Below are 12,837 nucleotides of genomic sequence, written 5' to 3'. Positions count from 1 at the left end.
AATCCTTCATTGGTATCACGTTGGTTTCATTTATTGTAACCTAACATTTATTACAGTAATTTATGTGGACATCCTTGCTTTACTTTCCTACTACACTTCCTTATGCAAGAATTATGTCTCATTCACATAATGTAGTGGAAAGAGCACTGGCTCGGGAGTAAGGAGATGTGAAATTTAGTCTTTGCTCTGCTGCCGATGAGCCCTGTGACCTTGGAGAGCTTAACTCACCATGAAACAGAACTTTGTAGTCTAATGTATCAGATGAGTTCTGAGTCCAGGGTTAAAGGAACCAAGCTGAGAGGGACGTGGGAGGGACAGTGGCATTTCAAGGAGCCAGGGTTGGCATTAGGTTAAAAAAAATTAAGTTTGAATTATGCATTTCACCACTTCCCAATAAATGATTCATCTATATAATAAATTATTCTCTGATGATATTGAGAGTAAAAATCCAATTTCTGGGGTTATCCTTAAAGCACATGGGTTTTTCAAATCTCCTGCCTTCTGGAATGTCAACCCCTCTAACTAGAGGAAGTTTTCAACCCCAAGACAGGCTCTGCTCTTAAAATTTACTTGTAAATTAGTTGTTAAAAATCTTAATGCATTTCCCTGTGGAAATGAAGGTACTGGTAACAGTAGGATACCATGATTAAGATACAAAGCTATTTGCACAGCAAAAGAAACTATCAACAGAGTAAACAGACAACCTACAGAAAGGGGGAAAAGTTTTACAAACTATGCATCCAACGAAGGTCTAGTACTCACCATCTATAAGGAACTTAAATTTACAAGAAAAAAACAAACCCATTAAAAAGTGGGGACAAGACATACATGAACAGACACTTCTCAAAAGAAGACATCCATGTGGCCAACCATCATATGAAAAAGTCTCAACATCACTGATCATTAGAGCGATGCAAACCAAAACCACATGCCATCTCACACCAATCAGAATGGTTATTAAAATATCAAAAAATAACAGATGCTGGTGAGATTGTGGAGAAAAGGGAATGCTTATACACTGTTGGTGGGAGTGTAAATTAGTTCAACCATTGTGGAAGACAGTGTGGCGATTCCTCAAGATCTAAAGACAGAAATACCATTCAACCCAGCAATCTTATTACTGGGTATATACCCAAAGGAATATAAATCATTTTATTATAAAGACACATGCGTGTGTATGTTCACTGCAGCACTATTCACAATAGCAAAGACATGGAATCAACCTAAATGACCATCAGTGATAGACTGGATAAAGAAAATGTGGTACATATATACCGTGGAATACTATGCAGCCATAAAAAAGAATGAGATCATGCCCTTTGCAGGGACATGGATGGAACTGGAGGCCATTATCCTTAGCAAACTAATGCAGGAACAGAAAACCAAATACTGCATGTTCTCACTTACAAGTGGGAGCTACATGATGAGAACACATGGACATATAGAGGGGAACAACACACACTGGGGCCTATCAGAGGGTGGAGGATGAGAGGAGAGAGAAGATTAGGAAAAATAACTAATGGCTACCAGGTTTAATACCTGTGTGATGAGATAATCTGTACAACAAATCCCCATGATGCAAGTTTACCTATGTAACATGTACCCCTGAACTTAAAATAAAAGTTGAAAAAAAAAAAAAAAAACACTGTGTAAAGCAAACTACAACAGTGGAGTTGACATGTTGGACTCCCATTTCAATACTGACGCTTGCTACTTACAAGCATCAAGGCCAGATAATGGACCTCTCTTGGTGTCAGTTTCCTCCCCATCCACCCACTCCACAGGGTCATTGTGAGGTAATTGATGCAAGCTTCCTGCAACATACACAGAGCTCAACAAATCATAGCTATTATGTTAATGAGAATGTGATGTTGTGTTCCTATATTTCCAAACAAATGCTAATAAAATCTCATATTTCCATCCCCCTCCACAGAAAAAGAAACTAAGCTAGCCTGTCAATGCCATTTAGCCCGAGCGCCCCTGGGTTAAGGTAGAATCTGTCCTAATGTGGACATTCTTGATATGCGAGTTGCTCATAGCAACATATGGCTCATGTGGTCCACGTTCATCCCATGACCTGAGATCCTGATATGGAAGCCACAGGAGTACTGTTTGGGTGGAAAGTGGCGTGAACTACAATTTTTAGAGAATCTGTAGATTTTAAAGAGGGGAAAGAAGAAAATGAGAACATTTAGAAGTGGCTTAGATTAGATTTACAGGAACCACTGAGCAGTTGTTTATTTTTCCATTTAATATTGCCTCCTAATCTACATCCCTGGTTCATACACTTCATCCCACTGGCTCAAGGTTTCTCAGCATCAGCACTTTTGACGCGTTGGGCCTCACAATTCTGTGTTCTGGGAGCTGCCCTGGGCCTTGCAGGCTGTTTAGCTGCATCCTGCCCTCCAGCCACTAAAGGCCAGTAGCACTCACCTCCCCTCCCAGTTATGACAATCAAAAACGTCTCCAGACATTACCAAATGTCCCTTGCGTGGCAAAATAATTCCCAGTTGAGAACCATTGCTCTGACTGGACTCAGCAGACGTTCCCAAATCTTCTCTGCTGCAGAATCACATAAGGAGTTTGCCAAAAATGCAGGTTTCTGGGCCCCAGCCTCAGACATTCTGGTCCAATAAGTCCAAGATGGGGACTGGGAATCTGCATTTTTAACAAGCATTTTTAACTGCTACAGGTGGTCCTCAGCAAACTTTGGGAAACGTTACAATAAAGAGTCAGTGAAGTAAATAAACATCTTTCCAAAATGCAGATGCTTTTCGCTGTGCTGCACCGGAGGAGCAGGGGACTAGCGGATAAACATTAGGCAGCTTTAGAGAAGGCAGGCAGGCCCTCCCTGGTGAGCAGCACAAGGCAAGACTTAGGGAAGAAAGCTCTGCCAGGGTGGCGCTGCTGGCCAGGAGAAAGTATGCCAAAGGAATGCGGGGAAATGCCAAAACCAAGTTTAGTCTATCCTGAGTTTTTGGCCCAGAGGCACCCCTAGGTTACTGAAAATCCATTCTCGTCCTTCCACTTGGGACCTACTATGAGACAGGCTCTGTGCTAAGCTTTTTACATACAGTTTGTCATTTTATCCGCTCCCTAACTATGAGAAGGCTTATCAAGTTTTAGTTACATTTCTCTGGGAAATTTCATATCTCAAAGAACTGATGTACAAATTAACTCTTCACCCACAATCTCTTCATGAAACAGGAACAGCCTGTACTAATCCTAGAGTTCTACTACCCTTAAAAACTCTTTGTAACATTGTTAAATGAGAAAAAGCTCCTGAGCTGAGAAGGCAGGATCCCTGTCTTGGGTCTCACGCAGCCCCCAGTACTCTTTGTCCCTTTGCATAAAAGAAAGACGTCCCAGTATGTTTACCCAGGAAGAAGACATTCTCAGCTTCCTTCCCACATATTCTGAGTGGACAATGAAAGACAAAGGGGCTAGAAATGTCTTCACATTCCATTGCCACTGGTGGGTGTGCAAACCTAGCCACCTTCAGATACAGATGCATGATGTAAGTGAGTGAAGCTGGGTAGGGAGGGTGGGGCAGCCTGTATGCATCATTTAGATCACCCTCCTGGTGATGGAACTGTCATATTGGGATCCAGGCTTGGTTCGGTCCCTCCATATGATAACACTGTATTGGCTTCAGAGTAATATGAACGTGGAAATGAGAGGAAGCCATATTGGGGAAATGACCGTAAGGTCATTAAGGTTGCAGCAAATGAATGAAATGGGAGCCAGTCCACGCATGTGGTAACAAGTCCTGGCCCAACATGAACCCACAGCCATCCACAGGGACCTCCTTAATCAAAAGGTTGAAACTGGCCAAGCCAGTGCTCTTTGGGCTCCTTGCCACTCTTCTATGCTCCCTCTTTTCTTCTCACTGCTATTTTAAGACAATTTTCCTATTAGAAAGAAGTTTTTGTAATTATCTTTCTAAAAAGCACACCCAGCATTTTAATCATGTAGAGGCATTTGGTGTAGCACATTTAGTTCAGAGAGTGGGGGAAGATGAAGCAAGATGGAGGTAGAAAATACAGTGCTGTACACAGAACTAGGAACTCTTGTCTGGGTTCCACCACTGATAGATGTGTGGCTGGGGGCAAGTCACTTCACATGTCTGAGCCTTAGTTTCCTCAGCTGCAAAATGAAGTGTGTGGACTCACTGATCTCTAAGACTCTTCCTTGCAGTTAAGGCTCTAGTGTAGAGGGGCATGGAAGGACTGGACCAATCAAGGGATATGTGAAGGTCTAGAGAGAACAGGGGAATGGGTCAAACCTGCCAGGTTTTCTCTAAGTTCTAGCAGAATCTACTTCCACATCTACTCCAAGAAAGACATAGGAAGGAAAATATAATACCCTCAAAGCCAAGGCATCAGTTTTAGCTGGAATTGTTTCCTTCCATCCATACTACCTCCTTCTCAACCACCAATAACTTAGAAAAGAAGGAAATTTACAGAGGCAGAAAGCCATTTCCCTTCACTGTGGGTACCTGAGTGACCCAGCTCTGGCTTCATTGTGTAAACCATGGGACTGTCTTTCCAGGAGTCTCCTGGAGTTACAAATCTCCCTCTTTCAAGGTTAGAGTTACCAGGCTATGTGTGTGGCAAGGCCTTTTTTACTTGGCTCTTTTGTCCAGAGAAAATAGAGAAGGCTTAATTTCTGTCGCTTCTGCAGTCCTCCTGTTGGACACCAAGTCCAGTCAGACCTAACTGGCCAGACACATGAGGAATGAATGCCATGTTCCCACAATCCCATCCACTATCACTCACCTCTTCCAACCCTGGCCTGCCCCCGAGCTAGCCCACGCTTCACCCCTCCCTGGAATCCTACTCTTGGATGCTGTTCTACCGCCCTCCATCTCTCTGAAACTTACTGCCTCCACCCATGCCAGTATAACACCCTCCTTTCTGCCTTACTGGTGAAGCCAGCTCAGTGTTAGCAAGAGGGTGCTAAAATAGAATTGAATGCATCCCTGAAGGACATTCTTTCTCTTCTCTGCTAACACAAAGCAGATAAACATTATTTCCTCAAGGTAACTCTTTCTAACCAAAAGAGATCCTAATAGTAAGGGGGTTCAAACAGGCAGGAAAAAATACCTGGAGCCTCAGGATTTTAAGCAGCATTTGTTCAAACTTCTTCTTCTTCTTCTTCTTTTCTTTTTTTTTTTTTTTTCTTTGAGACAGAGTCTCGCTTTCTTGACCAAGCTGGAGTGTAGTGGCACGATCTCAGCTCACTACAACCTCCACTTCCCAGGTTCAAGCAAACTTCCCACCTCAGCCTCCCAAGTAGCTGGGAGTGCAGGTGCATGTAAACATGCTCGGCTAATTTGTGTATTTCTAGTAGAGAGGAGGTTTCACCATGTTGGCCAGGCTGGTCTCGAACTCCTGACCTCAAGTGATCTGCATGCCTCGGCCTCCCTAAGTGCTGGGATTACAGGCGTGAGCCACCGTGCCTGGCGGAAACTTCTTTCTTCTTTTAAATATGAGAAAATGAGGCCCACAGAGGTGAAGTGACTCACCCAAAGTCACACAACTTAGTGTCAGAGCCCTTACTTTAATACAAGTCTTCAAATTCCTAGACCTGTCATCTCCTATGGAAAAGCTACTTGAGGTAGACATAACATTTGGTACTGTGGACTACATCTAGTCTAGACAATAGATGATTGATAATACTAGTTTACTGGCTCAGTGATAAGAAACCTTAGACAGGAGAAGATGGATGGTAAGAGTATACTGTGGGATTTACAAAGGAAGTAAAGAAAATCTTTCAACACAAATTTCTATTTGCACACAAAGATGATGAGCTTGATACCCAAGAAGGCCTATGTGAGCAAACACATTGCAATAAATGTTCTTGGGGACTGTTTTGGGTTGAATTTTGTCCACCAAAAAAGATACGTCCAAGTCTTAACCCTCAGAACCTGAGAGCGTGACCTTCTTTGGAAAGAGGGTCTTTGCAAATGTCATCAAGTGAAGATGAGATTAATCTAGATGAGAGTGAGTCCTAATCCAATGACTGATGTTCTTATAAAAAAGAGGGAAATTTGGCCATGGACACACAGAGAGAATGCATGTGAAGACAGAGGCAGAGACTGGAGTGATGCACCTACAAGCCAAGGAGCACCAAGAATTGCTGGCAATTACCAAAAGCTAGAAGAGACAAGAAAGAGCTCTAAGAATCCCCCCCTAGAGCTTTTAGAGACAGAGTGACTTGGCTGATATCTTGATTTCAGACGTCTAGCCTCAAGAACTGTGAGAGAATTGATTTCTATAGTAGTAAGCCACCCAGTTTGTGGTACTTGTTACAGAAGCCCTAGGAAACCAATACAATCTAGGAAACAGTTGGCTGGGCTGGGCTGAAGTGAAGAGACTGAAATCACTCACATGGATATGACAAGGCAAGTTCCGTGGGCTGGTGCTATGATGAGGCTATCCTGCACAGTGTGGCCTTTCATCTATGTTACTCCATTCCCATACTTCAGAGATTGCCCGTCCTGCTTGGAGTCAAGTGAGAGGTTGGGAAGAGGAGAAACGTTGGAGTGAGACACACCTGGATAGGAATCCTCAGTCTGCTACTTACTAGTTGTGAAGTATCCTGTGGATCACAAACACCTGGGCTCTCAGTGGCCTCACCTGGAGAACACAGCCTTCCTCAGGGGGTTGTGGTGAGGGCCACTGTGGTTACCTGCCACAGCTCGTCGGGGTTGGTTTCTTTGCCTCTGCTTTATTACGTCTTTGAGCCAAGTTCAGAGGTGGAAAGGAAACTGATATTTTAAACACCTCCCGTATGAGAAAGGAACCCTTCATTCATTAAACACTGGTGCTGCGAGGGCTTTCAAGCCAATTCCCTCATTTAAAGAGGAGAACACTGTCACGGTGTAGATTTTCCACATTCCCCACTACATTGGGCACCTGGGAGACCTTTAAATGAATGTCTGCTGATGGATGAATGGACTTGGAAAGGCCTCTAAAGAAAACAGACTTAGTCTTATGGGGAGAATGAAGTCACATTTGACACCATTTAATGGGCTTTGCCCACCTCACTACTTTGCCCAGACTGGGATCTCACTGTCCTATTCCTGGCTCAATATCTTTCAAAGAATGGTTAGGCCCCCTTCCCTGAGAGACCTTCGAGGGGTCCAAAGTCTGAGTTTAAATTAAAGTTACTCAAAACAGGTACTCAGGATTCATAAAGTGTTTTCAGCTGTAAAATTGATTCTGCATCATAAGACCAAACAAGCCATTTTTTAAAAAGAATATTTAACCCAAAGTCAACTCTAGCTTAGTGCAGATGGAAAATATAGTCCTTATTGTAAAGAGAAAAGATGCAAGAAAACAAAATAAAGAGTAGCTATAACAACTCCACTTTTTACCTAAAAGGAATAACTTCCATTCCCACCCAAGCTACTGCCTTTTTCACTTACCCCACTTTATCGCTCTCCATAGCACTTATTACCATCTGAAATAGTATATTTTTTCATTTATTCAATTGAACCTATCTCCACTCACTAAAATATATCACAATGAGTCAGACCTCTTTTGTTTACTGATGCTTAGAAGTGATTCGTTTTGTTCATAGATGCCCAGTGCCTAGAACAGTTACTGCTGCATAATTGATTCATAATGCAATTTGCATATTTGTATTATTTGTTGAATAAATGGATGAATGGATTAGTGAATAAGTTGGGGCAGGGAGAGGAACAGTCACATGATATGGATAAGAAGGTAGAATATTAAGTGGCCTTTTTCCTGTAAAATTTGCCCCTAAATCCACCAGCCCTGTGTCAACTAGCCATTAAGATCATCTTTCTCTTAGTTCTCTCCTCTGAATCCATTATTACCAAGCAAGGTTTGATTTAAATGTTTTAACGTGCTTTTCCCTACAGATGGGAATACAGAGTTCACAAGTTTGGTTCATTTGGTATGATATTTTTACTGTAAATTAATAGCTTGGCATTCATTTTCAAAATTGGTTCACATCTCAAAAGAATTCTGAGTAACAGAACAACAACCAGCATGGAAACTTGTGGTGAAGACAGGTGAGAATGGCACACAGGAGATTTGGGCTCTAGATCTCACTCTGCTTTAACTCACCTGTGTGGCCTTTGAAAAACCCCTTCTCTGGGGTTTGGTTTCACCATAAAGGAATTGACCTTGATAACTTCTGAGTCTCTTCCATCTTTCAAAGTTAGGATTCTATAAAACTTAATAAAGTAAGTTCTTTCACGTATTTTGACTTCATAAGAGATGTCATTAGCTTGTATTGGATGTCACAGATATTGGCAATCTTGTGAGGTTCATTTGGGTCATGGGGTCGGCACTTTTTCTGGGGTCAGTGATTATTGCCATAAGAAGACAGATGGTGGCCACATTAAAAATCTAAAACGCCAGAGGAGCCAATCCCTAGGGAAACTGGAGATCACATAGCAACTCTTTTCACATTTAAAATTGTACAGGTGTGTGGGTGTGGAGAGATTGCAGGAGGTACAAGAGGAAAGGAAAGCTGAGGCAGAGGCTAGAGGATGTGTAGGTGACAGTAAGGCAGGTGCAGAGAGCCCAGGTTTGGAGAGTCACTCGTTTTCCCATGAGGGCCTGGCACACACCTAATCTTGACAAATGAGAATATGCCCGTGAACTCTGAGTAGAAACATGAAAGTATTTCCATTATGTGCCATGTCACTGTGGGGGAGGGCAAGAGCTGCATGTCCCATACATTTATTTGCTTTAGAGGTTTTAGTTACCCATTTGCCAGGACTGCCCAAGCCTGCTCTCTCTGTAACCCTTCCAGTGTTTACTATTTGGCCTTCCTTGAGATCCTAATTGTCTGTTTGTAATACAGTTATTGGGCTAGCTCTGTATACCTTCAGATCAGACATCTCACCTGAGTGCTAGTCTTATATGACTGTCTACCTACATATTAGCATTATTTAGAGATCATGACATTAAATTTAATATGTCAAAAACAAACTTAAAACGAGTCCACTTCCTAATTTTCTCTGCTTCAGTCATTGGCATCACTGACGTCATTCCGAGACTTCAATTTGAAAGGCTTTTCTTCACCCTTTACAACTCTCCATCAATAATCTTCACGACCCCAATAAACAACAATGGTAACAAACCAATCTACCCACTGCTCAATAAATGTTCGCTATTCTATTATTTATATTAGGATCTGAAATAATCTGCTTAATCTCCCAGGGTTGTTGAGGTTTCTCTCATTCTTCTCTCACAGAATGGCTTACCATTCACCTCCTTTCTCTCCTCTCCACCTTAATCAGTGTTCTCATTCCCTCATACCTAAACTCTCAGAGTATCTTTCTTACTGCCCTCCAAGTCTCTAATTTTTCCCTGCTTCAATCCATGTCAAATAAATCAACCGACTGGTCTTTTAAAAATTACTTTCAGCAAGTCATGCCCTACAAACCTAGGAAGATTCGCATTTACCAGTCAGAGTGTTTATAATCTCCTCATTCGGCATTTAAGAGCTTCGGTCAACTTCGGTCTCTCAAGCTACTCGTGATCTCTATTTGTCTTTATTCAACTCATACTTGTTTGAGAACTACCCCAGCCCCTCCCTCAGTCCCCCACTATTCTCCAGCATTCCCCTTGCTAGCCTGTGTGGTGCTCCCCTGCAGCCACCACAGTGACTTTGCTCCTATTCTTGGCCTACCAGGAATTTCCTCCTTTCTGCCAACCCGGATTTGACATTTCTTCCAAGATTCATCTTCTCCTGAGGGTTCCCCATGTGAATGAATCCCAGATCACAAAATCGTTCCTTTTTTCTGAATTCCCTCAGCATTCTCATATTAGCTATCTATTGCTAAGTATTATTATCTTAGTATTTCGCATGTATTCATTGATCTCCCTCATTGAAATTTGAGCTCCGAAAGGGCACAGGCCAAATCTTCATTTGCCCAAATCTTGATCGAGCAAGGACAGATGCAAGGCCAGCAAGGACCTTGATTTTGCCCATAGCTCATGGACAAGGCCTAGTTGCTGCAGCGTAGGCAGTAAAGGCAATAAATGTGCACTGGAGAGCTAAGACTAGCTCCTAGCACAAGGTTAGAAACTCAGACATGTTTTGAGAAGTGTTTGCTAAATGCTGAAATAAATTTTTAAAGAATAATTCAAGCCCCTTAAACACCATGTGTTTCTATAGCACAGAAATCTTTACTGTATTCATCCAAAATACAATGGCCAGTATAACCTACCAACTCTCAATCACTGATCAGATTTGAAGTCCTTGACTCTTTTTGGCCAGAATACTAGGTCCAGTGGGGACAAAGTGGTGCCATCAGCTGCCTCTATCAGAACTTGCCTCTACACCTGCCAAGTACCCACAGGTTCATGTCCTACAAGTTAGCACCAGTTCATGTCCTTGAACCAAAGGCTGCCTGACTCCAGTACAAGTCAGATAGTTGTAGGGACATTTGTAAACCCAGCTCCCCTCCCCCTTGGTCCAGTCGAATCATGTCCTGTCCAAACACAGAACCCAGGTAGGTAACGTTAGACCCCTTGCAGAAAGCAGAGAAGATGCCCCCTTCCACAGAAGTTCTTAGAAAGAGTGCAGAGAGGAAAATGGACTTACCCTCACACAGTAGTTCATGCCCATCCCCAACAGGTGCTGTAGAAAGTGCCTGTCCTGCCTGCTCCTAAGGGGTGGCTCCCCAGGGCCAGGAAGCGGGCACGAATCAGGGGTTAGGGCGGTTGCCCTGTGGCCCACCAGGTCCGGCTGCGGTGGAGGTGCAGTCCCAGACCTACTGAGACTGGTTTCTGGGGAAGAGGGACTGCTGGAACCTGGGTCCCGGCTTTCCTGGAGCTTCAGCCGAGGCACCTCTTTGGTACCCAGGCAAAAGTTTTTCAGACTCAGCAAAGTGGCCGGGTTGGCCAGCTTCATGCTCGCCATGCGGGGGATCAAGGTGCACAGTGGGGTGGGGCTCTCCTGCGACGGCAAGGCGGCATCTTCAGCCGGCAGGTGAGGTGCCAGGGCGGGGTGGGGAGGCTGCGGTGAGCCCTTGTTCCCGACCGAGCCTCCGGAGCTACCTTCGTCCAAGGACGTGATCGACTCGTTCCGAAAGCGGCTGTACTTGGCCCTGTGCAGCATCCCGGGGTGCCCGAAGAGTCCTACATACAGCACGAGTCCTGCCAGGCTGTCCTGGCTGCGTTCTCGCATAGCCTTGGCAGTGCTGAAACAGGATACTGTTGCATAAATCGCCTCGTCGTCTGGTAGATAAACGGTGCAGACATCAAACGCCTCAACGCCCGATGCAACTCGCAGCAGCCACCTCTCCAACTCTGCTCTCGAGCTCGCCCACCTCGGCTCCCGGCCCCTTAAGGGTGACAGCCCAGCGGGGAAACGCCTCCCCTGCTCTGATTTCAGTCCCTCCCTGGCCCAGGCAGAGGCACCAGTGTTCTCGCCTTGGAATCCTTGTCGGCAGAGCCTAGACCCAGGCTCCCGGCGGCGGTGGTCGCTCACGGCCAACTCTTAGGCACAGAACCCGGGCGAGCGCCGGCCAGGGGGCCCCGACGCATCACTAGCCTTGCAGGAGCCTAGTAGAAATATTTAGCACCCCACTCCCACCCTTACCCCAGCGTTCTGTTCTGCACACAGGAACTTTCGAACCTGCTCCCTTCGGCTCCCACAGGGCGGGGCAAATGACTGGCCTATTAACCCTTTATTTGTTCCAGTGATTGTTCATTTAAAAAGAAAAAAATATTGTATCTATGAGCCAAAGGCCCTTCTGCCTGGGTTCGTTGATTCCGAAGGCTGCCCTCTCTTGGAAGATCTTGTCTTGCATCGTTCTGGGCCACCAGCCAGGAGTACTACTGACGGGCGCTGCTCCGCATTGTTTCACTGACTTGTGATGGGTCCGTGTTCCTCAGATCCCCTCCCAGCCTGCCTACCCTCGCTCAGAGCTTCCCTCCCTCCTGGGCTCCTCTCGGAGCTTTTTTCAGAAGCCCATTTGCAGCCGAAAGCTGAGATGTGCAGGATGATACGCAGCGTGTTGAAATTTTTATGAATGAACTTTGCCGAATGAATTTCTCTCTGTGTGTGCAAGCTAATAAATCTGTGAATGAAGCTGAGAATAGCTGTAATTGACTGACGGTCTCAGAGGTGCTTGGTTTTTATCCAATCAGGAGGCAGCTTGATGACTCATAGACCATAAATATACTAAACTAGTAGCCGAGAGAAATAAAGCTAGCGGGAGAGGAGGGACACATTTTATTTTGTGGTATCTGATGAATGAGTTAAAAGGAAAGGCAATCTTTACTACAGATCATTAGCTGGGGAGCAGCAGGTTAAAAGATCTATTTTCTTTCTTGTTGAGATGGCCGGGAGGGCAGAGCAGAGGAGCTAAAAATTAGACCCATTGTTCCAGGGATATTAGGCCATACGGTTCACAACTCCTGTGGGAAGCCATGATGCATTTTTCTTAGAAACATAGTTCTTTTTTTATTGATTGTTGGTTCCATCTTCCGTCTGGTGCAACTTCCTGTACCTATCAAATGTATCCTGAAGACATGATGACAACTGCAAAGGCTTAGCACACAGGAAGCCAAAACCAGAGCTGGGAAAAGAAAATGCAGGTTCTTCAGGAATGGAGAAGAGGAAACTGCTGAAACACCGGGGGTGTGGGGTGTCAGGGTAGGGTGGAAATCACACATAGGAAGAGATGAAGAACTCTCAGAAAAGATTGCACTACTCCGTGGTTCAAGGCTTTGTCATCTGAAATTGTTCGTTAATTAAAAAATTAAGACAAACTGGCAACCAAAGGAATCAAGGGTGCCACCTTCATTATCTTATTGACCCTAACGCTGCATTAGGCTC

General features: G+C 44.4%; 1 protein-coding gene across 1 annotated transcript in view; it reads right to left on the bottom strand.

Annotated features, from left to right (window-relative positions):
- Positions 1-11,728, bottom strand: part of LOC101014651 (SHC-transforming protein 4) — a 142,364-nt gene extending 130,636 nt beyond the window's left edge. Inside the window, exon 1 of the mRNA XM_003900903.5 lies at positions 10,597-11,728. Within this exon, the coding sequence (XP_003900952.1) occupies positions 10,597-11,181 (585 nt within the window). The 5' untranslated portion in view covers positions 11,182-11,728. The remainder of the gene's footprint in view (positions 1-10,596) is intronic.
- Positions 11,729-12,837: the final 1,109 nt, after the last annotated feature.

This window comes from Papio anubis, chromosome 7, assembly GCF_008728515.1.
Source record: "Papio anubis isolate 15944 chromosome 7, Panubis1.0, whole genome shotgun sequence".
NCBI lineage: Eukaryota > Metazoa > Chordata > Mammalia > Primates > Cercopithecidae > Papio > Papio anubis.
Note: the sequence above shows the minus strand (reverse complement) of the source record. Positions and strands in the feature narration are given on the sequence as shown.